The sequence below is a fragment of the Tursiops truncatus genome, chromosome 7 (assembly GCF_011762595.2).
Source record: "Tursiops truncatus isolate mTurTru1 chromosome 7, mTurTru1.mat.Y, whole genome shotgun sequence".
In the NCBI taxonomy this organism is placed as follows: Eukaryota; Metazoa; Chordata; class Mammalia; order Artiodactyla; family Delphinidae; genus Tursiops; species Tursiops truncatus.
In genome coordinates this window covers 69,114,214-69,141,123 of record NC_047040.1, presented here as the reverse complement: position 1 = coordinate 69,141,123, position 26,910 = coordinate 69,114,214, and the positions used below count along the sequence as shown (strand labels likewise).

General features: G+C 34.0%; 1 protein-coding gene across 1 annotated transcript in view; it reads right to left on the bottom strand.

The window, feature by feature from the left end:
• KCNH7 (potassium voltage-gated channel subfamily H member 7) overlaps positions 1–26,910 on the bottom strand; it is a 78,429-nt gene that overhangs the window by 38,703 nt on the left and 12,816 nt on the right. Inside the window, exons 3-4 of the mRNA XM_073806958.1 lie at positions 17,822–18,221; positions 11,578–11,777 (exon numbers count right to left, since the gene is read on the bottom strand). Of these exons, the coding sequence (XP_073663059.1) occupies positions 11,578–11,777; positions 17,822–18,221 (600 nt within the window). The remainder of the gene's footprint in view (positions 1–11,577; positions 11,778–17,821; positions 18,222–26,910) is intronic.

Genomic DNA, 26,910 nt, shown 5'->3' with positions numbered 1-26,910 from the left:
AATCCAAAAAACAAGAAAAAAAATTATTAAAATGTGACTAAAAAAATCAGAAGTACGTGAAAATTAAGAACCACACTCTATGATAACCTTTGGATCCAAAAAGAAATAATTTACAAAGCAACAGAAGGAGAACATTTCATGTCAAAACCCATGGAACCACAGAAAAACTTGCATTGAAAGGAAAATATATAGTCTTAATGTCTTAGATATTATAGAAGGAAAGACTCAAACAATAAAAACCCTTAAAACAACTGTTAAGAATAATAGGACAATACAAAGAAATAAAAAAAGAGGGTAATGAAGGCAAATTCTGAAAATGAAAAGAATAGTAGCAAGAATAAATTAATCCAAATTAATTCCTTGAAAAAGATCCAGTGAAATCAATGAATCTTTCAAAGGCCTGCTACAGGAAAGAACAAAAATATACAAATTTAGCAATGATAAGGCAGATGTACCTACTTATACAGAAAAGACTGAATAAATGAATTAAAAGAGAATCCTACAAGCAATATTGTAACAACTTTGAAAACCTAGATGAAATGGATGAATTTTTCACAAAATATGAATCACCAATATTGACTAAGAAAGAAATGTAATAAATAATTACTGTAGTAGAGTTAGTGATTAAAGAACTACCATTAAAACCACCAGGACCACATGGCTTAACAGATGATTTCTTTCTAACATTTAAAGAGCGTATAGGGAGACCTTCAAGATGGCAGAAGAGTAAGACGTGGAGATCACCTTCCTCCCCACAAATACATCAGAAGTACATCTAATACGACCCAGCAATCCTACTACTGGGCATATACCCTGAGAAAACCATAATTCAAAAAGAGTCATGTACCACAATGTTCATTGTAGCACTATTTACAATAGCCAGGACATGGAAGCAACCTAAGTGTCCATCGACAGATGAATGGATAAAGAAGATGTGGCACATATATACAATGGAATATTACTCAGCCATAAAAAGAAACAAAATTGAGCTATTTGTAGTGAGGTGGATGGACTTAGAGTCTGTCATACAGAGTGAAGTAAGTCAGAAAGAGAAAAACAAATACCGTATGCTAACACATATATATGGAATTAAAAAAAGAAAAAGGTTCTGAAGAACCTAGGGGCAGGCCAGGAATAAGGACACAGATGTAGAGAATGGACTTGAGGACACAAGGATGGGGAAGGGTAAGCTCGGACAAAGTGAGAGAGTGGCATGGACATATACACACTACCAAATGTAAAATAGATAGCTAGTGGGAAGCAGCCGCATAGCACAGGGTGATCAGCTCGGTGCTTTGTGACCACCTAGAGGGGTGGGATAGGGAGGGTGGGAGGCAGACACAAGAAGGAGGGGATATGGGGATATATGTATACGTATAGCTGATTCACTTTGTTATAAAGCAGAAACTAACACACCACTGTAAAGAAATTATACTCCAATAAAGATGTTAAAAAAAAGGGAAAAGTAAATAACAATAAAGTGGATTTAAATAATAAAAAAGAGCTTATAACTATAGATCAATATCACTATAAAATAGTTGCAAAATTCTAAATAATTTACTAGCTGATAAACTCAACAAAGTATCAAAAAAATCTATGACCAAGTAGGATTTATTTGAGGAATGCAAGGAGATTTTTAAAGTATTAGTGTTAATGGTGAAGCTATTTTCATAAAGTCAGCTATTACTATTCAAAATTATTTTGGAGAATCTAATGAACTAATAAAGAAAATAAATAGTATTTTTTAAAAAAGAGAATGAATTTATCTCTTTTTGTTGCCGATATAATTGCATACCTAGAACATCCAAGAGTTAATCGAACAAACAAAAAAAGAATGAGGCAAATAATTTGTTAAGGTGGCTATAAGGAAGATAAATAGTTTATATATTATTTATAAGCAGGTAAAAATGGAAATGTGTAATATATTTCATTTGTTTGACTAAGCTATATAAATTTAAGAATAAATTTAATAACAAAGGTAAGAATTTCTAAGAACATTATAAAATCTTGTTGAAGGAGATGTAATTTTTTAGGATCTAAATCAGTGGCTCTCAATCCTGGCTACATGTTAGAATAGAAATATAAAAATACTGATGCTCTGACTTAGCTATAAGCAATTCTGGTTTAATTGTTGTAGGGTGGGTCTGAAGCACTAAAATTTGTTTAACATATTTCAGATGATTTTAACGTGGGGCAAAGATGAGAATTTAATATTGAAATTTCAAAATTATGTAAAAATTAATATAAAATTCATAGAAAGGAAAGTGTTAGCAACAGGAATACAGTCCATTCTCTATCCTTGCTGAGGAATACCGGGAAAGAAAAGTGACCAGCTAATGACAAAGATTAGTGACCTGCTCCTGGCAAGCACACTAAGGGTGTGGGGCAGCTCCTATCTATGGAGTGTTTTTGGCAGGACGTGTCTAGTTTAAATTGCTTATGATAAACAAAATTTTCATCAGTAGATTTTGGTGTTTTTTTTACCTTCACCTTAGATCATTTTATTTCACATTATTTAAATCCTGTGTTTGATTAGGATAGTGAACAAGCTGTGACAAAATTCAGTGTATGTTAGATTAACTAAAAGTAATGTTGCATAGAAGTTTTGCAAAAGAAATGTTGTCTGGTTTTAACATATACTATCGACAGGGAAATGCAGCATGACCTGGCTGTGAATGGTGTTAATAACCTGTTCAGGTAGAAGTAGGTGTGATAAAGATCCTGCTGCCCAACTTTAAAGAATGAGCTGCCTTTTATCTATCTTCTACCCAGAACTAGACTTTTCTCTACTGTTTCTTCACAGATGATACAGAAGTTGGGAAGTATTCAGTCACATCCATCCACTCATCCACCAACAATTTCCCATTAAAGTGAATCCCTGTGTTCATTCCTCACTCATAAGAAATAAATTTCAAAGGCAGCTTGTACTGGAATAAACTGATCTGAAGGCTTGCAAAGCACTTGGTATCTTCTTCTTAAGATCTTGGAGTCTTTAAATTATAGCTCATATTAATTTTACTATTATTGTTATTTTACTTTATTAATAACTGTTAGGCTACTGTTCTTTCAAAAGCAGATTTGTTTTAATGTCATCAATAGACCTATAGGACATGACTTTCTGGAAAATGTCATGTAAGCTATGTAACTTCCAGACTATAAAATGTGAATGTTTAATGACCAAAAATGTTACATTCTGCTTAAGTGTTATGTCATTGCATACACAGTTTAGGGACCTCCCATGTTAAATCTGAGACAGAACACATACTAATATGCAAAGAAGGATCTCTATGCTTTGCTTATGCCTTATGATTACATATATTCTTGAAATTATTAGTAAACTTTAATATTGGTTACAAGTTCTGATTTTTGTGTGCCAGATTTGACAACCTGATCTTTGGGTTGTCTCAAAAGCCCAACATGGAGTTTGTTGTAAATGAGTTAAAATAGTCATATATTTTATATGGAAGAATAAATACTCTCAAATGCCCCCCAAAATAAGAAAAACAAGATTAGTAAGAGTTGACCTATCTTGTCAGAAATTGAAGTATGGTATAAAGCCACTAAGTATAAATCTTTATTATATTGCCATAGGAATGGACAAATAGAGCCAATTTGGGAGTAAAGATATGTATTCCAATTATACCTAATAATTTAATGTGTAAATCAGGTGGTATTTAAAATCAACAGAAAAAGTACTATCTTCTATTCATGTGAAGAAAATTTACAGAACTACATTTCAAACATATTCAGAATTTTCTTCCAAATCATATAACAAAACTTAAAACCTAGGAAACTACTCGTACAATCCATAGGTTTAGTGAGACCTTTGTAAAACAGGACAGGATCTCTGAACTGTACAAGAAAAGTTGACTAATTGGATGATATTAAAAAACAAAAAAACTTTACAATTCAAAAGATACCCTAAACAAAACCAGCATATTGAAAAGAGATTAGGAACAAATTGCAATATAGATGACAGATAAAGTGTCAATGAACTCTTTGTCTATAAATTATAAAGAGTTCTTAAAAAATGAGAAGAAGGGCTTCCCTGGTGGCTCAGTGGTTGAGAACCCGCCTGCCAATGCAGGGGACACGGGTTCGATCCCTGGTCCGGGAAGATCCCACATGCCGAGGAGCAACTAAGCCCGTGCGCCACAACTACTGAGCTTGCGCTCTAAAGCCCGCAAGCCACAACTACTGAGCCTGCGTGCCACAACTACTGAAGCCCGTGCGCGTAGAGCCTGTGCTCTGCAACAAGAGAAGCCTCCACAATGAGAAGCCCGCGCTCGCCACAACTAGAGAAAGCCCGCGCGCAGCAACGAAGACCCAATGCAGCCAAAAATAAACAAGTAAATTACTTAATTATTTTAAAAAATGAGAAGAAAAAAGTAACCAAAAACTATGCAAAAATGTTATAAGTAATTCATAGAAAAGAACATCTTGATTAACTACTCTTTATTATAATGCTCTGACCTCATTGCTGGTGTTACCTACTGTTAAATATTAAGCACAGCTCATAGATAATGCAGGTAAAATCAGAGTTAGAATCTGGGCCAAAGCGCCCATCTTAGAAAACACTACTAAGGCCCGATTTTCCCAGCGTCCACATATTGTGACTCACAGTCAAAACTAGATAATGGCTCGACATGGACCTCTATGATTCAAGTACAATAATTACACCTGTGTGGACTGAGTCTTTGGTTTTCCCTCCCACTATGGTAGGTGTTTCTAACTACTGATTTGTTTCAGTTTCGTGTGTATTGTAGAGCACTCTGATCTAAGGAGATGACCAGTAGAGTGGGAAAAATTATCTACAGCACATAGGTAAATGATTTAGCATCGCTCCAGAGCATTAAAATGCACTATATGAGGTGCTGGACCCCAAGTGAGGAAGATTCTTATCAGATAGTCCCTAAGATGAGTGTAGAGTTCTGCTGGGGGTAGCCCACTTGACTAATAGGAGCCCAAGATGCAAACTAAAATAGGTTCTTTAGGAATATCTGGCACGAAAGAGGCATGATTATATATTTTTTTCCATCCACATTCAACTCCATGGATAGCAATATGTCTAAACCAAGAAAAACAATTAAAATATATGTACTTTTCCTGAGTCTGATGCCTTAAGCCTATATAATCAATTGGATTAGATGAACTACTTGTGCTTATTTTCACCTTTAAAAAATGATTTAAAATATCTGGTATATTGGGTGGAACTTTACATATCCATTTTCAATATAAATCCTCAGGCTATTGGTAATGTCTCAGAAAATTCTTTAACTAAAGTAAATATTGGACTTTTATTTTGGGAGAAATTGTGAATGGTTTGATTTTATTAGGTTTGATAAGTGCTGAGTTCCTCTAATATTTTAATTTAATAGACTTAAATTCATATTTCCAAAGAATATTTTTAAAGTGAACTTTGATGTCTCTATTTTTTGTTATTGGCTAAACCTGTGTTGAGTATTAACTGATCCTAAACTGAATTGAGCTTGAATTACTCCTGTGCTTCTACTACTCCAAAGAAAGTATTTGGCAACACATCACAATCTTCAGCATAAGAAATTGTACTCGAGTCCTGTTTGAATAGTACCATAATTTTTAAAAGTTGAAAAACAACTTGAGATATCATTTCCACCATCCTACTACTGTGAGAGGAACATTATTAACAAATGGAGACACTGAAGCATAGAAGTGTGTTCATCACCTCAGCATGGTATTTCTGCAATGACTCTTTTTCATGTGTAAAGCCCCAGACCATGCTGTCATTATTTTTCTTGACTCAGAAATGGCTGAAGATCAGATCCCACTGTTGATGAACTTGCTTTGCATTAAAACAGCACGGTGTCAGATGTAAATAAGTCTTTCTTGTTGATGGTTGGAGACCAGGCTGAAGTGACCATCATCATTTGTGAAACATGATTGAGCATATACAATTTGTAACCTGAAAATACCAGATGCTTGTCTTAAGCTTGATATTGTTCATGTCAGGGGGCTCCAGATGGTATTTGTTGTGTTCTGTGGCATTTTTGAGACTTTAGGATAAATAGCCTTGGGGAAAAATAGGAAGGACATGTGACTTGCCCTTTCTTAAGCACCTGTGGTTCAGGTACTGGCTACAGTTGGTAAGTATGTGTGTTAATAGTAGATTTCTTGTGAGTGCAAAATTTTGCTACCTATCCAGTTTTTACAGAGCCAGGCAATTCCTATCAACTAATCAGCATGGAGATGAAAACATCTTTTAAGGTGCATTGTAAACAGCATTACTTTAATTCCACTCCTAAGTAGTAACTAAGTATTTCGTTACAGAAAACTAAAAGATGTCACCAATCCTCGGGGTCATTATCTTTTAAATGCAGGTTTTTGCCAATCTCCATGCTCCCTTTTTAAATGGGTGGATTTACTTGTTAGGCCATTTGGACCTAAGTGTAGAGAAGAAGCGTACGTCTTTCAAATTAGGCAATATTTGTAAAGCTTTCTGTACCTTGACTGCTAATTTTGAACCGATGCTTTTTTGTTAAACTATTACTGGTCAAATAAAAAATATCAATCTAAATTGTAGGCTCACCTATGCAAAAATTGTATTCTGCTGTTTATATCTTTAAACATGAGTGATTTTATTTTCTGAAGACTTCTTGAAAACAGGGTCCCCATTGGAGGGGTGGTCAGACGTGAAGGGCATCATATTTGTAGTCATTTTATTTTAGCTCTATGATGAATTAGTCAAAGGTTTTTTATTGTATTTATCAACTTCAGTATATAAGGGTCATTAGAAAAAGGTAAAGGGGGATAAAAATATTATGGTAGAGACAAGCCATGCTATTTTATAAATTTTGCTTTCCTATGGGGTTTAATGTCACAAGGATTATTTTATTTGAGTTGCTTAATTGGACATACTGAAAGAGCTTGAAATTACATTTCACTATGGTGTATCAAAACAGGACATGAGTGGAGTGTATTTGAATGTGAAGGTCTGGCACAGATGAAGTTATTTAAATCAGTATAGAGAATGGATGCAACAAAATTTTTGATGGAGTAGAGTTAGATTGTAGATGCAGGTTAATATTAGTAGTTACTAGTTAAATAGATAGTAGTTAGTAGTAGTAGTAGTAGTAGTAAGCAGTTAGTAGTAGTAGTTATGGTCAGTAGTCAGAGTTAGCAGATAACAGAGGAGCAGGAAAAGAGTCAGGGAAGGAAATGAAATCAGACTGTTATTAAAATGCTCCTTAGAAATAACATCAGCCTTATGAAGTAGGAATTTCTATTAAACAATATGTCATTCTTCATTACTTTCCTTTCCATTTTGATTGGCTTTGCTTGTTGGGTCCATGATAAGTGTATGTTTTGTCACTCAGAGTCCTACTGGGATTCTAAGCAATTTTAGCCGACTAGGTTGACTCTTGATTGAAATCTCTAAAAATTCTCCCTTGTTCAACTCTTCTCCTATCCTACACCTTCTCCTTTCTGAGGAATTCATTTAGTCTCTGCTTGATCAAGGAGACTGGACCATGTAGTACAAGTACCATTGGGTCTTCCCCTTTATTCCTCAAAAGCAATGCCGTCACCATTTTTCTTTTCTCCCCTGCTTATCTTTAAGGAAACCTCACCAATCTGCCTTGCTGAAGAATTTATTTCTCTTTCTAGGTTCTTATTCCAACTCCTTTCTACAACTGTTTCCCAAATTTTTCTCCATTAATGTCCCAGACTAAAAAAATACTCAATTGTTCCCCTTTCTTCCTAAAATAAATTAAACAAAATTGTTTCTGGATTACCCGCCTTAATTCTGCCCTGGATGTCACAAATATGTGCCTCTATTCCTGTCCTTGTCTTTACCTGAAATGATCCCCTTGGGTTCTCTGCCTTCCACAGTTCTACCACTCACTTAGTTCTGTGGTTTTTGAATAATATTCGAAGCAGAATAAAATGTTCCATGAAGGAGACTCAGAGGGAACAGACTCAGACTCTACATCCTCAAGCAGAAAAACTCCGATGATAATTGTTTTACACATTTAGCAAATGCAGTTCTGGCGCTTTAAAACTATTTGAAAATGACGTGTTGAATGAAATTGCTGAGAGGTTAAGTGACTTGTCCAAGAAAAGTGGCATATTGAGAACTAGTACTTGGGTCTTCTGAATTTTTATTCTGTATTTTTTTCTATTATTCAGGCATTACTAGGGAGGCATTTTTAGGTAAGGAATAACATTTTTCATTGAATGTTCATAAAGGCTTTTCTTCCATGCAAATATAACTTAAAATTATGGAGTGGTTTCTGTCATAAGTGATTTATTTCTCTCCATCCAGAATGATGGATAGACCACGGTTATTGGTGCCTTTATTCATTCAAGCCATGCTCCTCTGTGTGCATGGCTCAATTCTACAATGACATGGAAGGTGATTTTCTGTGTTTGGCAATGTTGTAACTAAAATCACTGTTGGATAATGTCTGAAAGTTTCAGTTTGGGTTATAAGAAAGCTTTAACTTGGAGAAATTCGTTGAGATGCTTTCGGTCCTAATCTGAGAAAGTATTGCAGAAGGGAAAGGATTTTCCGGACTTGACCTAGGGACATTTTTGAGCTAATTTTTACTACTCCTAAGCCTGACATAATATGCAAAAGAACACCTTCCTTTCACTAGCTTCATTATTCTGACCCCTTTCCTTTTGCAACCTGAACCATTTGGTTCACCTGAAAGGAAGCCCATAAGTGTTCCCAGAATGCGTTTGGTTCTGGAACATTCTGGTAATAGCTGTTTCACAAAAAGCAAAAGATGCAGGGAATAAGAAATATGGGTACATATTCTTTCTTATGGAGTAAGGAATATGGCTACAATTCTTTCTTATGTTTTGTGATCTATCAAGGAATCAAATATTTTGGGTTATGAAAAATAATTTTAGGTCAATTAATAGAGTGTTACTGAACATCTTATACTTCATTTGGACATGGTTAAACAGCAAAAATGACCTGAAATGTTTCATGAGAAATTATGCTTAAGGTTATACTTAAATGAAATAACATGGAATGCTGATGTAAAATACAACAGTTTGATGTACTTTTATGTATCACAATACATAAAGTTAAATCACTTTAAATTGTTATTAAATTACAATTTAGTTAACAATAAACTAACAAGACAGGGATTTAACGATGTGCTGTTAGAGGTAAAAAATCCACTTAGATTTTTTTTTTAACCTCTCAATAGTCTAAGAGTACAGTTGCTTTATTCTAATCAACTTTCTTTTGCACATTGTTCTTAATTAGCAAGCATCTTCCATCTGCTGAGTTTTCAGAGTTATGTTGCACTTTGCTTTTTTACTCACATTGCAGTCACAAGATGAGAAATGTAGACACTGTGAACAAACAAGAAGTTCGTGCAAAGTCAAGCTCTCAAAACCACATGCAAGACTTAGTGGCACATGGTTTAGGGCTCACACACTCCAGGATCATGTGAGACAGGCATGCAGATGAGAGGAAAGAAAAGCACCTACATCATGAAAATAGAGGATGATGAAAGAGAATGACATTTTCTTTATGACAGTTATCTAATGCAAACCGTATACCCATAACCTTTACCAGAGTGAAGGAAGGGGCAGATAAGTGACTTTTTGTGGGGAGGGGGAAACTTTATATAAACGTTATTAGAGGTCAAGTTGTTGTTAAAGTTAAGGATTTCTATTCTGTACTTGGCCTCTTCCAAGTTATCTTTCCCAGTTTCTTGCTTTGTATTTCCTCTGCTACATCATGCAAAAAAAATCAGAACTAACATTGGAAATCATTTAACAAGCTCTAAACCTGACAGATAACAAGGGTGATCTCCACAATTTACACGAGAATTAAATTGGATATAAATACCTCCTGTTCTTACCGGTGGGTGTTGTGATTCCATGTATTAAGGTGTGAAGCAGACAGGAAAGAGATAAATCTTTCATAAGTACATTGTAAATAGGCAAGTGGTATATAGACCATATTCATAGGTAATAGAGTCAAACAATGAAAGGTAAATAGTTTTCACAAAATAGACTTTATCACACAAAAAAATGGCCACGAAACTAGAGTTATATGGAGAGGGGAAGTAAAATAAATAATTGTTTTACTCCGGTTATTGAAATAATCTGGCAGTATGGAACAACAAAATTGAGCGACATGTGTTTTGATTAAAAATTCTTGACACTGCTTCAGCCAACCCAGCATTAGAGAATCCCCAATAGTTTCTGAATGCTGATATCTTCATTAAACAATAATAGGGATGGAAGTACATAAAAGTGACCAATTTGTAGGTAATTTCTTATGAGATTAAAGTGTTACCTTGGTGAGATCAATTTATCAAATGAATTTTCACAAGTAACTTTGGGGTAATCAGAAATAACTCATGGGATTCAGTTATGGCTTTGTATGAAATGTGCTGATTGATTAGCTCTTCAAATTAAAAATTTTATGATGGCATGACCTTACTTCTCCATCAAATAAATCATGCACAGCTATGATAAACATCATATAAAAAGATATCTTTCAAACTGGGCAATATTTGCAATGCGTTCTGTACCTTAACTGCTAATTTTGAAACTTTTCTTTTTTTGTTAGGATATTGCTGATCAAATTTTAAAAAGTCAATCTAAATTGCATAGGCTCACTTATGCAAAAATTGTATCATGCTGTTGATGTCGTTAAATTTTAAAGATTCCATTTTCTGAAGAATTTTTAGAAACAGGATCCTTGCCCAATGGAGAAGTAGCTAGATGGGAAGGTACTATAATTCTAATTTTTTTTAATAGGTCTATAATATGCTATATAGCTTGTATTTATCATATATCTTTAGTAATCAATCTCTATAGCCAAATAGCTAGGTCAAAAAGATGTATGCAATTCTCCTAATAATAAAAGAAGCTCTTTGGATCAATTAATCTTATTGGTTGTATTGATTTTTGAGTACTGATAAAGGAGGGAAGGGTTATGAAAAGTGATTGTTGATGTTGAATTTGCTTGAGTTATGAAGGAATCCATATTTCCCCCTTGAAAGGAAAGATGCATTAAACCAGGTACAGTAAAAGGGCACATAGTTAATTGATTAAAATATAGAAAAATTGTCCTTAACAGAAACATGAAACTTCCTATTATAACATGTTTATGGTATACTTAAGCTCCTTAACCTCTCCCACAAATCCTCAAAATGTCCTATTTTTAAAAAATATTTCTGTTTGGGGGCATTATAGTTGTTATTGTTTACTTGTAATGTCTTAATGCACATGGGTCCACCTATTTTTTGGGGTGCTTGGCAGCTAAGCCAAGTGGTGAAAGCCCAAGTCCCAACTTAGCAATGCTCTCCCTAACCAGAAGTGGGAGCTCTAATACACAGTTATATCAGTTTGCATCATGTTATAATGCCTTTGCCACACAGTGTAACTAGATATAGCACCATGCAATGCCATGAATTGAGAATGAAAGACTATCTCCAGGGGAGAAAATAAACATCCGAGAGAGGGAAACAAAAGCAAGGGGTTCAAAGCTGGTGAGACTGGCTTATCCATTTTGGCTGTAGCTATAACGCCTGAGGGGCTCCAGTTTTGGAAAACAGAAATACGTACCATGTTCATGTCAATGCCATTGGTGTAAGTCCATGCATGCTGGAAATATTCTTCAAGCCGTTGCCTCAGAGGGTTGGGGATTTGGTGAAAGCGAATGAACTCTTTTACTCGCAGCATCTGCATGTGGTACCTGGCAGTTCCGGAGTATAGTCTTTGGATAATTGCTGATACGTTCCCAAAAATGCTTGCATACATTAGTGCTGGATTGGATAAAAAACAAAGTTATGGGGGAACGACTGCACTTGGGGATATTATATCTTGTCAGAATCTCAAATATGTAGATTTTTATTATTTCAATCCGTTTGTGAGGGTTTACCACTGGCCCTAGGGGAACAAAGAAGTCAAGTCAAAACTATTGTAAAATTTATAATTTTGATGGTAAATTTGGAGAGGAAAAATATACAAATTCCCCATGGATTCTCTATATATTCAAGTAGAAACTCAGACTGTTTACAATATCAACCTGTAACTAACCTAGACTATTGACTAGAGATAAAATGTGTTTAAAATAAACATTTCATTTGTAATGTAATAGAAGGTATGTCATGGGGTTACCACACAGATCTGTTTTCTGGAAGTGGAGTAAAAATGATAATTTTTAAATTGTGACAACTCCACCTTAGCCTCAAAGCTAACCTTGCAATATTATAAACCTACTATAAATTTTAAGATTATTCAGAAGATTTTGGATTTCCTAAGGAATAATAAATTGTTTTAAGGAACTCATAGTTTCCTTAGAATGTTTATTTATATGTAATTTTTAATCTATTAAAATTCATTTTTACAGTATTTCTATATGAGAAACAGATATCTTTGGCTTAGACTGTGAGAATATAGTTTTATTTTTTTTTAAGAGAAAAATAGAATACCTCTTTGTTCTTTCATCTATGGGAAGAAAAAAACTAACATTCAATACTTAGAATGCCCTTTTTAAAGCTTCCAGGGCTAAATATTTATGATTTAACATAAGCTTTTTAAGCATCTTGTCTTTCTTTTTAAATTTGTATTTAGTTTCTAATAATCGTAAGAAAAATACTATATACTGTACAGAAAGTCACATGATGATACAAGCCCTATGTCTTGACCTTTGGACATGTGTCAGACACTTACAGAGGAGGTAACACACATTTAAGGCACTGGAACTGCAAGGTACCAAGTAGGTGGGGAAAAAAACCCAACAACTCCTTGAAGTGTTTATTTCAACAATATCCAACCAACGTATTTTTTTCCCCAACACGTCTTATATACACGTCTTACCTATATAAAACACTTCATCATTTTTAAAGTAGATGTTGGCCAGATTCAGTCTGTGTTTTAAAATGACTTATCTTCTTGGTCATTTGTTTTCTTTTCCATCTTATTTTTGTCTCTTGGTTAGTATGGTCCTTGTTTACCATAGAAGTCCCAGGTAAGAGAATGTCCCAGACAAAGAGGCAGCCCTTTATTTTTAATCTATTTAAAGGGATAAAAGTTGGGGAGATCTATAGGGAGGCTGAACTGGGATTTGTGAAAGACAGTAATTCTCATTAAGGTAGAAAAGCTGTTTAGGTAGTCTCTTCCACAGGGGGGCGGAAAAACAAAACCTGGGCCTAATTTGAGTAAATGCATAGTTGATTAAGAAGGGAGTTAGCAATACTTGTCTGAAATGGATTTCTGCGATTCAAGGAGATTCATGTGAGAAATACATCCTACTCTGCCTAATTTTAGTGTTGGAAATATTTATGCCTGTTGTTAGGTGTCCAAAGTACCTATCATGTTCTCAGGAAATAGTTTAGTTAGTACAGATTTTCACTTGATTTAATTAGAAGGCACATAATCAGTGCTAGTTATTTTACTTAAACCACATAATTATGCAAAGAAGAGTCAGGGAAAACATTCTTATTTTGTTTTTAATAAATACTGTGGTTTTAACTCCATACTGCCATAAAAATGAACCAAACGTTAGTCTGGATCATAAACACGTATTTCCACTCATTGACAGGATGGCAAAAATCTAGATTATAAGTACATAGTTGAATACATGAATAGTGTATATTTTTCTAAGGAAATTCTATGCTAATGGATTTTTAAATTATAATAAAGGCATACTTTTTTTTTCTATTTTTTAGGAAGCAAACGGAGCTAAAGTCTGTAAGCCAGAGAGAAGCACAAAATGATTATATTCTGTATACGTTATTAGTTAATGCCCATCGACTGGCATAAAATATGACTCAAAAGCAAGTTGGCAGACTATATAGGCATTTCTTTCAACTCAATATTTTGTTTAGCTTTCCTTAATAGAAAATTCTTCCTTCACTAGAATGGTTTGTTTTACGTTGCAGTATTATAAAAATAAAACAGGTATAATTTAAAACGTCAGCACACCACACTCAAAATCTGAGATGCTCACCAAACTAATGAATTTAGGGTCACTGGGTAATAGCTGAAACATGCTGATAGAACAAATACACTTGCTTTTCTATCTAGTACACAAACTTAAAAAAAATTTTAACTTAAAGAAATAAATTTTAGTGATGTGTAATTTAGATATAACAAAATGAATCTGTTTTAAATGTATAGCTCAGTTAGTTGACAAATGTATACACCTCTGTTAGCACAATCAAGATATGGAACATTTTCAACATCCCCAAAAGATTCCTCTGTCTCCCTTGGCTGTCTGCCCACTGGTTTCTAGGTTGACCCTAGACAACCACTGAGTTCCTTTATGTCATCACAGATTAGTTAGCATTTCTTAGAAGTTCATGTAAATAGAATCATAATATACATATTCATTTGTGTCTGACTTCTTTTTGCTCAGCATATTGTTTTTGAAATTCATTGTTTTGTATTTATCAGTGGTTTGTTCTTTTTTTAATTGATGAGTAGATTTGCATCACATGGCTCTACCACAGTCCATTTATCTCTTCTGTTGATGAAATCTCACTGCTTCTAGTTTTTGGCTATTATGAATAAAACTGCTATGAATATTTGTGTACAAGTCTTTGTGTGGGCATATATTTTCGTTTCCCTTTGAAACATCTAGGAATAGGACTGCTGATCTGTGTGGTATGTTTAACTTTATAAGGAACTGCCAAACTATTTCCCAAAGATGGTGTGATTTTTACATTCCCACCAGCGATATTTGAGAATATCAGTTGTTCCTCAACCTTTCCAACATTTGGTATTATCTTATTTTAACCATCACAGAGTTTTAATTGCATTTCCCTGATGACTAATAACATCTTTTCATGTATTTATTGGCCATTAATATATCTTGTTTTGTGAAATGTCTGTTTAAAATCTTGCTCATTTTTAAACTGTCTTATTACGGAGTTGTAAGAATTCTTGATATATGCTGAATAAAGGTCCTTTTTTAGATCTAACTATTGAGAATATTTTCTTCCAGTCTATCATTTTCCTGTTCCCTTTCAAAGTGTCCTTTGAAAAGTTGAAGTTACTAATTTTGATGAAATCCAAATGCCTGTATATTTTGTTCAGTTTTCTGTTATTTAAAAAAAAAATTATAGGGGTATGGTAAGGTTTCAGTTACTCCATCATGGTTAAAAGCAGATATGCAATAACTTTTTTTTACATGTTATAAAAAGATGTTTGTCAAGCAGGTCAGAGATGAAATACATTTGCCTTTGGATACTGATTTATGTGTTTTTAAATTTAAATGTATATATTATATTTATAATATTTGAATAAAGATATAAACATATATTAGAACACATAGATATAAATATGTGAGCATAGCTTGTATTCCTATTTATTTAATGGCCGCTTACATTTTTCTTTATTTTTCGTCTTGAATTGTGTATATGTGTATATTTTTAAAAAGAATTCTCTGGTTACTGTTCTCTGTACACATTCAGCAGCACAACTGGTGACTGTCTTTGCAAATAGATGCTTTTAAAAATGTATCTATAGGTATTTGTGTTATTTGAATTTAATTAGATGATAGCTTTAATGTTTAATTTTTAGTTTCCTTGAATTATATTGTTGTAAGAGGGATTGTACATTGCATTGCTTTCTACAACTTTGCTTCAAACTTTTATTTTAGAATGAAGATTAGTTTTAAAGAAGCTTAGGGATAATGAGAGTTCAACTTGATAACTAGACTATATCAACTTTAACGTGCAGTAGTATATATACAAAATTTTACATTATATTTTGGATATTTTATTTTTAGGTTTAAATCAAATCACTCATGTAACTGAGGCGTATGTACTTAGTATAAAAATATAACCAAATACAGAAAACCAAATCATTTTCTAATACAGTTGGATCTAAATGGAAATATCATGTGTAGATATACACATATACATCAAATGGCTAAGAAAATTTCAAGGCATGCTATTATTGCTAAGTTTCTAGTCTTATTTTACCTTTTATGGCATAATAGCTCATGATAGAATTCTCTAGGAATATCTATAAACTTTTTCCTATGTGACACTAAGCTTTACATAATCCCATTTTGATTAAGTTTTGTACAAGCAAGTCTATTCATATAAAAGATATTATGTGGAATATGGATGTATCTTAGTCTACTCAATTAACAAGAGTGTTTTCTCTTTTCTTAAAAGATAGAATTCATCTGCAGGAAACAAATATTCTTCCTAAAGAATCAATAGAAATAGGCTAGTGCCACTTTTAAAAAAAGAAGGCAGAAACACAGAAAGGAAGGAAAGAAGGAAGGAAGGAAGGGAGGGAGGGAGGGAGGGAGGGAGGAAGGAAGGAAGGAAGGAAAGAAGGAAGGAAAAAGACAGGAATAAAGGAAGAATAAAAACTGCCAATAATTTCCTGATTTAAGGATTAGAGATTGGGTATAGAGCAAGTAAAGAACTGAGTTCTCTTTAGTTTAAAATAATTCACATGATAAACAGTACTATGTATTTCACTTAATCCTCACAAGCGGTAAGGATTCCTAAGTGGTGAACACATTAAACTTCAATGCACTTAAAAAATTCTTCCTTGCAAATTCTAAGTTTCAAGATGCAAGTTCTGTTTTCTTTAAAAAGAGTATACATACATATATATATATTTTTTCTATACGGGTGTATAAATAATTAAAAACAGACATTTTTCTTTTCTTTTTTTGTTACCAATGCCACTGAAATTGATAACCACTATAAAGTATTAACTAGCAGTTTCAATCACAGAGTGGGACTGTGTTTGTTCTGAAAGATTCAGTCTCTCTGGAATGAATTTTTCTATTGTTTCAAGTGGGCCTCACTTCCATTTCCTTCTGAGTGCAATTCTACTTTTGTGTTTGTGGCAAGACTTGGTCTGAATTTGCAGAATATCTTGAGTTATTTAAATAGAATGTTATCTGCCTATACAATCTTACTAAAATAAAAACACCAAGACACATATATGAAAAGTAAATTTTAAATACAGTGAACAGTAAACTGGGTGAATCTACTTAAGTTTCATAAATAAAGCTTATCTAAGCACATTTTATTAGACAACATGTTAACATTTAAAAATTAACTCTCTGGATCTACTTTCTAATTTGTATGCAATGTAAGGATGATGCTCTTTTTCAAGCTTTAAAAATCCATCATGCTTTTGTCAACTGCTGTCTGCTATCAGCAAGGTTATCTTTAGTGGTTCCACAGTGTGATTTTTTTAAAAATATATTAATATTAAAGTATCTTTAGTTTTACACAGAATTTTTTTCTTATTCCAAAGACTATACCTTATAAATGATGCTCATGTCATTACCCATTGTAGGGTAAAGGGCAGTCACTTAGGTCCCTGACATAATGTCACAGGGAAAGGAATTTTTAGTCAATGACAGGGGGAAAAAATATATATATATTTGTATGTATGTGCATATGTATGAAAGGTTAGCTTACATTATAATTAGTAGGGTGATATTTATATATCTATATCTATAGATACGTAAATGTAAGCTAGTCTTTCCCATTCTAATCTGGCCTCAGCTTGAAACAGAAAATAACCATTAGTAGTAAATTACAGACATGTTTTTACATCAGTAAACGTAAACTGCAAGTCTCAGTTCCTGAATCCCAAGATCCATGTCATTCCAGTTTTATGCTCCTGAGGTCATGAAAGACCTTTGGTGTCTCCCCTTCACAGAGAGAATCAGATCTGATAGAATATAATACCCGTATATTTAATCCTATTATTTCTACAACTTTCTATAATTTTTTTCTTTGCCTTATTCTGAATGTTCTAGAGATATCAATTTTCTGATATTATTTTATCCTAATAGATAACAAAAGAGAAATCTACTTACAGCCAATCAACATGACACAAATTGAAAAGATTTTCTCCGAATTGGTGTTAGGCGACACATTCCCAAATCCTACACTCGTTAAACTGCTGAAGGTAAAATAAAGTGCTGTGACATATTTGTCTTTAATGGATGGCCCAGAACTTGAGTCACTGTCATTGTAACGTTTCCCAATTTGTTGTCCTAAGGAATCCAACCATCCGATTTTGTCAGTCAGGTAGGGCCTTTCTACGTTCCCAATCGCATACCAAATGCAAGCCAGCCAGTGAGCAATCAGGGCAAATATGCACATTAAGAGCATTAGAACAGCAGCCCCATATTCTGAATATCGATCAAGTTTTCGGGCCACTCTCACAAGACGAAGGAGTCGAGCTGTCTTCAAAAGACCAATTAATGTTGTTGTCTGTGGAAATAAATGTGCATGGTCAGAAACAGTTGGTAAACAATTCAGTGTATGTTCCTGTGAAGCAAAGTAAGTAGAAACAGGTTACAACAATATGGTAGCACTGAAGATGACTATGTATTTGAATTAAGTATTAAGGTTAGTTGTTTGTTTTTTTTTTTAAATTTTACACCTGCTTTGGAAAGTACCTTGAAAGTTTGTAGTACATTAATTCAGTATCTTGGCATGTAAGACTTATGGGACAGAGGCTCTATCTGCTTGGTTTCATGCTCTAACCACATGCCTGGCACATAATGAATACTCAGTAAATCATTCATTCACCAACAAACATTCCAGAGTGCTACTGGTGGGCCTACCAAGGGCCACACACTGGGATTATAGTATTGAACAAACAGTCATGGTTACTTTTATAATAGAAAAAGACATTTATTTACTAGACAAAGTGTCTTATGAAGTGAAACAAGGGCTACTGTCTGTTGGGGAGAGATACATATTTTTAAAATAAACATGTAATAAGATCATTTCAGAGAGTGGAAAGTGTGATGATAGTAAAACAGAGTGATATGATAGAGGATGTTCAGGGGCTTGGGTTGGGATGGGGACCACTTTAGAAAGGAAGACCAAAGAGAATCTTGCTGGGGGGCTGACGTTAGAGTTTAGAAGGGTTTGAATAATGCGAAGGAGCTAGTCAAGAAGGCAACTGGGAAACATATTGGATGACTGCATGCATGCGTGAAGTACTATATTTAAATTCATTTTTTCTTCCTAAATGTGTTGAATTGATAAATTGCTTCTTGATATCCCAATGATATTATGTGTTTTGCTTTGGGGTATATGTGTAACTAACTGCACGATTATTACCGACCAGGTATCTAATGATAGGACACTTCTATATAATAACAGGATACTTAACTGGTTGTTTGGATTTGAAATCTGATAAGTACAAATTACAAGTTCATTTCTTGGGTTTCCTAAATAATGTCAACTATAAGTACTATATAATTCACAGGGCATATAATTATTCCATAGTTACATGGTGTTTACTGATCAATTATTGAGTCATTTTATGTGTTTATTGTTGTTGTTTATTTCTCAAAGTACATCCATCTATGTTAAGAACACATATTTTAATTAAAGAAATAACATGTGGTATAACTATCACCCTATATCTTCATATTGACTTGGTGGAAAAAGAGCTCTAAATATCAAGAAAATATTTTCATTAACATTCTATAATAAGTGTTATAGTTTTTTTTTCTTGAGCCAGAGTGGACACAAGGGAAGGGAAGATTTCTCAGCCTCCCCTGACTTCTTTTCAGTTAGTATTCAAATCCTCTAGAGATGAGAGGAGCTTGTGTAGTTGAGATGTTCTTATCACAATTGAATTCTGGTCTTTGCTCATTTAGGGATGGGTGGAGAGGTGAGTCTTCTCTGTTTCCAAAGCTGAGTTATTATTTTTCAGGGTGCAATAAGGGAAACAGTGTTTTCTTCATCACAAATTTAAAATTATATCTCTTCAAAGAATGAATGGTGAGTTTAAGTGAGTATGAGGTGTTTTCCTGGGAGAGATGTCAACTTTCCACTACTTGTATTGTCAGTGTTTCAGCTTAGCAGTTATAAGTTAGAACTTCAGAACAAACTTAGGTCTGAAATTCTGCTTCCATACCAATGTGTCACCTTGGACAAGTTATTTACTTAATCTCTAAGTGTCAATTTTTTCATCTGTAAATGGTCATAATAATAACTCCTTCTAGGGTTGTAGGTAATACCCAGTAAATTTTAACTGTGTTTTTATTTGAATATCCCACACACTTTCGCTTCCATCACTAAGCAGGAACTTTATATTGTAAAATGGGTTGACAGAGCTACATATTTTCCAAACGTGTTACTTTGATAGCTGGAATTTCAAATGGACGCTTTTGGACACTGGTCATTCAGCTCCCTATGGAAATTGCAGGGATTTTTAAAGACAAGAACGTCATCTATATTCATTGACTACTCAGACTCTGGTAACAGAAATCACCCTGGTTCAGCGTAACTCCATTTCTACATTTCACAGCTTAAGTTTGCATGTTTATTTTTCCTCCTAGCTTGGTTATCTATTTACTTGTGTTGAGAAATCAGAAATATTTGAGGGTTATTATTATTTGATTTATTATCAAAACTGCCTTTCGCTGGAACAATATTTCTGAACCTCAAAATAAATCACATATAATGACATTTCTATAGGTATTTGGTTAACGAAGAGAAATGCTTCAAAACAAATGAGCTGTTTTAATAACATATTGTGATAAAAAGTACTAATGACTCTTCTGGCTGTAAAGATGGTAGAGTAAAATGACATTATGAAAAGAAAAGGAATCAAATCTGCTGTATATGCCACTTCCCTTCTTTTTGCCTTCCCCCCAAAGAAACCTCTGGTGTTTCTTCTAGAGTTATGTCAGAATGAGGTGAAACCTAGATGACAGTAAGTTAAGATAAATAAATATAATATATAATAATACACAAATGACCTCTTTTCTGGACCAAAAAAGTTTAAGAAATAAGGTACATGTTGAAGTCTCAAGCCAGCTGACACAAAATAACTGCAGAAGGAGGGGGAGATGGAAAAGAAAAGGGAGAAGGAGAGGTAAGGGTCGGGGAGAGAGATTACTTTCAGCTGCATCATAAGGATGAATGAATATTGACCTCGACAGTCAAAGCCATTCTCTTGTGATTCTGTAACGTGTACCCAAGCATAACTACATATGCTAGTTTGACAATGTAACAAATGACTTGGGCTTTTTTCTGTTGTTATCAAGATGCTGCTAACATGCCTGGGCATTCTTCCTTAGCTACAGTTGTGTACAGCACATCTTGTAGATGACACTTAGGCTTGCAATAACTCTTTCTTCTTCTTCTTTAAATGTCTCTTTAAAGATTTAAGGCATTTTGCCCCAGATTACACAACAGAGAGAAGTGATTGCACCAAAATCTCAGAAAATGTAGACTAAAAAATGATCCATCTCCTCTTTCAGATTTGTTGGAGACTGTTAGTCTCCATAGTTTAGTTCAACGAGCTACTATCTTTGTGTATTATCTGCAAGTCAAAAATGGGACCAACAACTACCTTATAATTGTAGTTGTTGGCTGATTAGAATATCTTCAGAATGCATGGTTATCTCACAGTATATCTAATTTCATGTAATACCCAGACATATGAAAATCTACCTTCGTTTTTTTTTTCATTTTTTGAAAATAGAAATAAAACTATCCTTAAACTAATGACAACAACTTTTAAATTGTAGAGGTAAAGAAGTTTCTCTTAGGTGGTATTTATTGAACTTTTCACTGGTAGACAAATATTGTCTTTATTGTTACTTTTGGTAGAGATTGAAAAGGCATAAAAGCTCACTGGAGGTAAGTGTAATCATTATTATAAAATATAAAGACATCATGATAATAAATAAGATCTAGAAAACGGTTAACTATTTTGCAGTAGATTGAAACAAGGTCAACTGTTTTCCAGTCCTGCCCATTAATATATAGCAAAGGAGATAATAATAAACTCTAATAGGTCAACTCTCCACCTCATCAGTGCCCATGTCATCTCAAAATTCAACTCCTTCACTGTGATTGAATGACATTTCAAACTCTTTTTTCCTGAATGCCACAGTAAAGAAGGCCTACTTGACTTTCATTTTGTCAGAATTTTCAAAAAATGTAAAATGATTCTTCCTCTGAAAATTTAATTATTCAAATTTCTGAGTAGCTGATGAATATCATCGAATTTCAATTTTTAAAAAATGTACCCACATCCATAGTTCATTAAAGCCCTAGGTTTTTTTTTTTTATATTGAGGTAAAAGTTAGTTTCCTTTATTAAGTATGACTTTCTTAACTGAACTTTAATTAAAAATATATGCTCTAAACAACTACAATTTTGTCACTATGTTAAGATACTAGACCCAGACTCAAGAAAACTATGTGATTTTTTTTTTTTACTAGACAATTCATAATAGTTCAGGCATTCTCTCTTAATGTAAGCGGAATTCTTTTTGAAGAGCTAGAATTAGAATAGGTGATTTCTTATCAGTATTAAACAACTCTCTACTTAAGAATAAGTTTGGTTACAGTTAAACTGAGAAAGCATCATCAATAAGAGAAAATCTCATGCTCAAGAATTTTTCAAAATAATTTTGAAAAATAATTCTTTCTTTTTAGTAAGCATTTTCAAATACCTTACATTTCAAATGCTTTATTTCAGAGGTTTACTCTCTAAAATCTTTGCCTATAGTAAGTGGATAGAATTATTCTTTAATAAATGAGGAAATATAAGTATGTGATCTTTGGTTTTGCCTACAGGTTGTTAGGATGAATTGTCATTGAAACTTTCTACTTAATCCATCATTCTGTCCTCTTTGTCAAGTAATATTTGGGTACAAATGGGGAAAAGGGAACACTTAGTGAGTAATACATTTCATAACTCCACACTCATGTTTTATTTTAGATTTCATTTCTATTCCCTCTAAGTTCTGGTACTTGTATTCATCATTCAATAAATTGCCCAATAAAACTCAATAGTATTGAAACTAGTTTCTATTTGTTTTGTTCAGCTTGAGTCACACTATTTCAATATTTCTAAAACACATTCACTACTACAATCAAAGAGCTATATTTTGAGTGTGTAAAAAACCTTGTGGGGGGGACGCGTAGCTTAGCCTTTCTTAGTCCGTACCAAACCTCACAAATTCCTCCAAAAATGGGCTTTTAAAAAGAAGATTTTAGGGACTTCCTTGGTGGTCCAGTGGTTAAGAATCCACCTTCCAATGCAGGGACGTGGGTTCAATCCCTGGCAGGGGAACTAAGATCCCACGTGCCACAGGGCAGCTAAGCCCACACAACAGCTAAGCCTCCACAACTGCTGAGCCCGCGAGCTCTAGAGCCCGCGCGCCAAAACAAAAAGATCCTGCATGCCGCTACAAAGACCTAAGACCTGATGCAGCCAAATAAATAAATATTTTAAAAATAATAAATAAAAAGATTTTACAACCTCCATTATTTAATAGCTTTTACTGTCAAGACACTTTTATTTTTATTTTGTTTTGTAATTAACATTCTATTTTGCTGCAATTTGACCTCTTTCTCTTTAGTTATAGTAACATGGAAAACTGGTTATCAAATGATTCTAAATAGTATTAGGCAAATGTTACAGTAAATAAACAATTATGAATGTTATGTTATATTTTTAAAATTGGAATTTGACTTGTTCTGGAAACATTTAACCAAAAATTGTATCTTATGCCATCTTTAGCAAAATTTATCAGTGGATCACATGTAAATAATGGATAAGTGATGAACTTAATGCAAAATTTTTTGATGGAATACACTTATATTTCCTTAGTTCAAAAATTATTCCATTGTGGACCTGTGTGTCTTTACTTGTCATGGCACAGATTTTTGGAGACATGACCAGTAGCCTCAAGTACAAGCCAATGGAAACTTCTGCCTTAATTCCCAAGAACTATCTAATAAGAGACTTTATGTGTAGACACATATATGCATGCAGGTCTTCAAAATGTTTTTTGTCACTTAACTTTGAACATGAGTATGTCTAATGTTTTAGAAATTCATTTCCAACAAACTAATGACAACTATTGTAGAGATCAGGTTCGGAAAGAATCCTGACAAGATGATCAGAGTTTCTATACAGAGGCCTGCTACGTTGTTCCTTGTATCCATTCCATGATTCATCTATCAGACTAATGAAGCAAACATATCAATGTGAACTGAAACTCCTCTTTTCTATGAACTTTCTGTCAAAGGCCTTGCCTGCATTCAGAATTCATAAAAAATAGCAGTGAAGTGTGGAAGGAGAGAGGTCAACAAAGCAAGTAATTAATCAAAAGAATACTACTAATTTTCAGGGGAGGAAGAGTTTAATGAAGCATGTAACTAAACAGGGAGCTCTAGATTCTAACTACTAATATCTCTGAAAGTAAAATTTGCCACAGAGGAGCAAACTATGGAAAAATTTGAGGCAGATAATGAAAAGTTGACTTTCTGGAGACTGAACCAATAATATTGTTCCTTCGCATCAATGATATTGAGGTAATTTGCTATGGATGGCACGATGCTTGATGATGCAAAAATTAAGAAATAGAGAATCTTTTCCTTGGTCTGTCCAGATGGCATTAGCATCAGGAAGATATTAGTATTAATGACATAGGCAAGCCCAGTTACTGCCACTATTCATTTTCAATGACAACAGGTCTTGTGGTATTTGTATACTATATGGTATATAGCACAGCTATATCAGTAAACATTTGTAGTTATCACAGTCACAGTATTTCTAGCTATCTAAATATTAATATATGCATATAAACATATCTATCTGTACAAATGCATGTACACACACATATATCAATATTTATAAGTGCACACATTCTATGCAACCCTTTATTAAAATGCAAATATAAAGAAAACTAACAATATCCCATTTAATATTGAATTTATTGTTTAAATATGGACTTTTTCATTATCAGTAGGTACAAGCATCTGATAACTTCATTATATCTTTTTATGCAGACATGCCTGAAGCATTTACATATTCTACTAGGTATTTTATTATGAACATTTCTTTTGTTTTTCCTTTATATTAAGGGTGAGCATTATATATTATATTTGTGAAATTATGTATGTAAGAAAGCTATATTATCTATGACTTTTATTTAACAATAGTAGAAAGGGGCATTATAAAATATTTGTTATGTTAGCTCTGATAGGGCTGGAAACCAACACTCTATAGCTCCATGCCTCTAATGGGCATGACCTTTCTACCCTTTCTACCTGGAAAACTTCCACTGGTAATCAGAAACTTCCCCTTCCATGCTCACATGTCCCCTTGAATATAGTACTACTAAAGCTGTTATCAGATAGTACTCTACCTGCTCATCCGCTGCTCTCCCAGTCTAGGATGCAAGCTCTCAGGCAGTGGGGTCCTCGTCTCACTCTTTTCTATAAACTCAGAGTCTAGTGCATTGGCACTTAGGACTTTTCCAATAAATGCTAATTGAATGAATGAACCTACTTGAGAAGGGAGTTACCATAACCTTTTCTAGAAATGGCAAAATGAATTAGGTCAATTCTTGTTAAAACTATTGAAAATTTACTTGAAACTCTAATCAGTAAAGCAGATAAAATCAAGCTACTATTTGTATAGTGGAGATGGATGGTTCTGAGTCTTATCAGCCTGTCTTCTGTCAACCTTTGAGGGCTTCTGAGACTCTCGGGCACCTCCATGAAACCCCAGTTTGAAAAACCCTGGACTAGATTACCCCTCATCAGAGTGACCTCTAGCTTAATGATTTTAGAATTTGTCACTTAATTTGGGGGCCAAAATCCAAAGAGGTTTTTTTTTTTCATATTCATATGATGAAACTTTCCAAATTAGTCCATTTGAATGTAAGATCTCTTTTCTCTGGAAGCATTTCTTTTCTCTTTTTCTCAGAAACAAAAATGAATGCTGAATAGTTTTTATACTCTTGTAATATGGTATATTATACACTTTTGGGGAAATTTTATTCTGAAATATCATTACATCCTGAAAATCCTGATTATAGTTATGGTTTGTATGTAAAAGGGGTATCTTCATTGTCACTCTTGAAGAATGTATGAAGTAATCCAATCCGTCACTGGTCTTGTTACCCTTCATAGCTGATTCTTTTTCGTTGTTGTTGTTATCCATGGGTACTTTTTTTATTAGAGAAGAAATTAACCATTCACACTAGAGGCTACAGAAGGAAATTAGCTTAATTTTGCGGTTCTAGAACAACCTTCACAATAAGGGATTCTGAAGTTTTCAGAGTGAAGAGGGGAAAAGGAGAGAGAGAAAATCATTTAGAACAGTGTTTCCCAAATTTGGCTACTTTCACAGACATATTCTTGGGGGAGGGGGATACAAGTTTTCTATGATAACATTTAAAATTTTATGTTTTACTTTTGTTTATAATCTAAACAAATTAATACACACTTGCTAAGGATCCCTGGACAGCCATCTTACATAACAGAGTGTTGCTATGTGATCGCAGCATCTGCTCTTGTACCTCTGATCCTTGTGGCACCAACTGAGGACCTCACTTGTCATGTGACATCTCTCAAATTGGGTGCTCAGACCCTTTGCAGAATTGAACATTTCCTGTGAGATCTGTGAGTTGTCAAGTTTCAGAACACCGTTAAAGTAGGATAGGGTGGGGTGGGGACGGTGGCTAGGGAGACACTCTTTGACAATACACATTCAAAATACCTACTGATTTCATAATGCAAATTCTATAAAGTTAAACTCAACAAAATGTTTCAGACAGTAGCAGAAAACCAACTATAGATTCATCCTAGGGTGCCTGTGATACACTTGGTTGAGAAACACTGATGTAGAGGTAGAAGAGTCCCAGCACATGGAGAACAGTTGGTAAGAAATGTGTGCCAAAGAGAAGGAACATCTTTTGGGTCAGGGAGTGAATCCTAAGCCATAACTTGCCATGGTCTTTTGGAGCCCTAAGGGCCAATCCACAAGAAACCCAAGACATCCATCAAACTTCTCAGACCTGTCATTTTGGGCAGGTTGGTCCACTTTTAATACTGAGTCAAACGAAGAAAAAGCTCTTTTTGCCCCCCAACCTGCCCCCCTCCCCCTTTATTTGGGTTAACATATT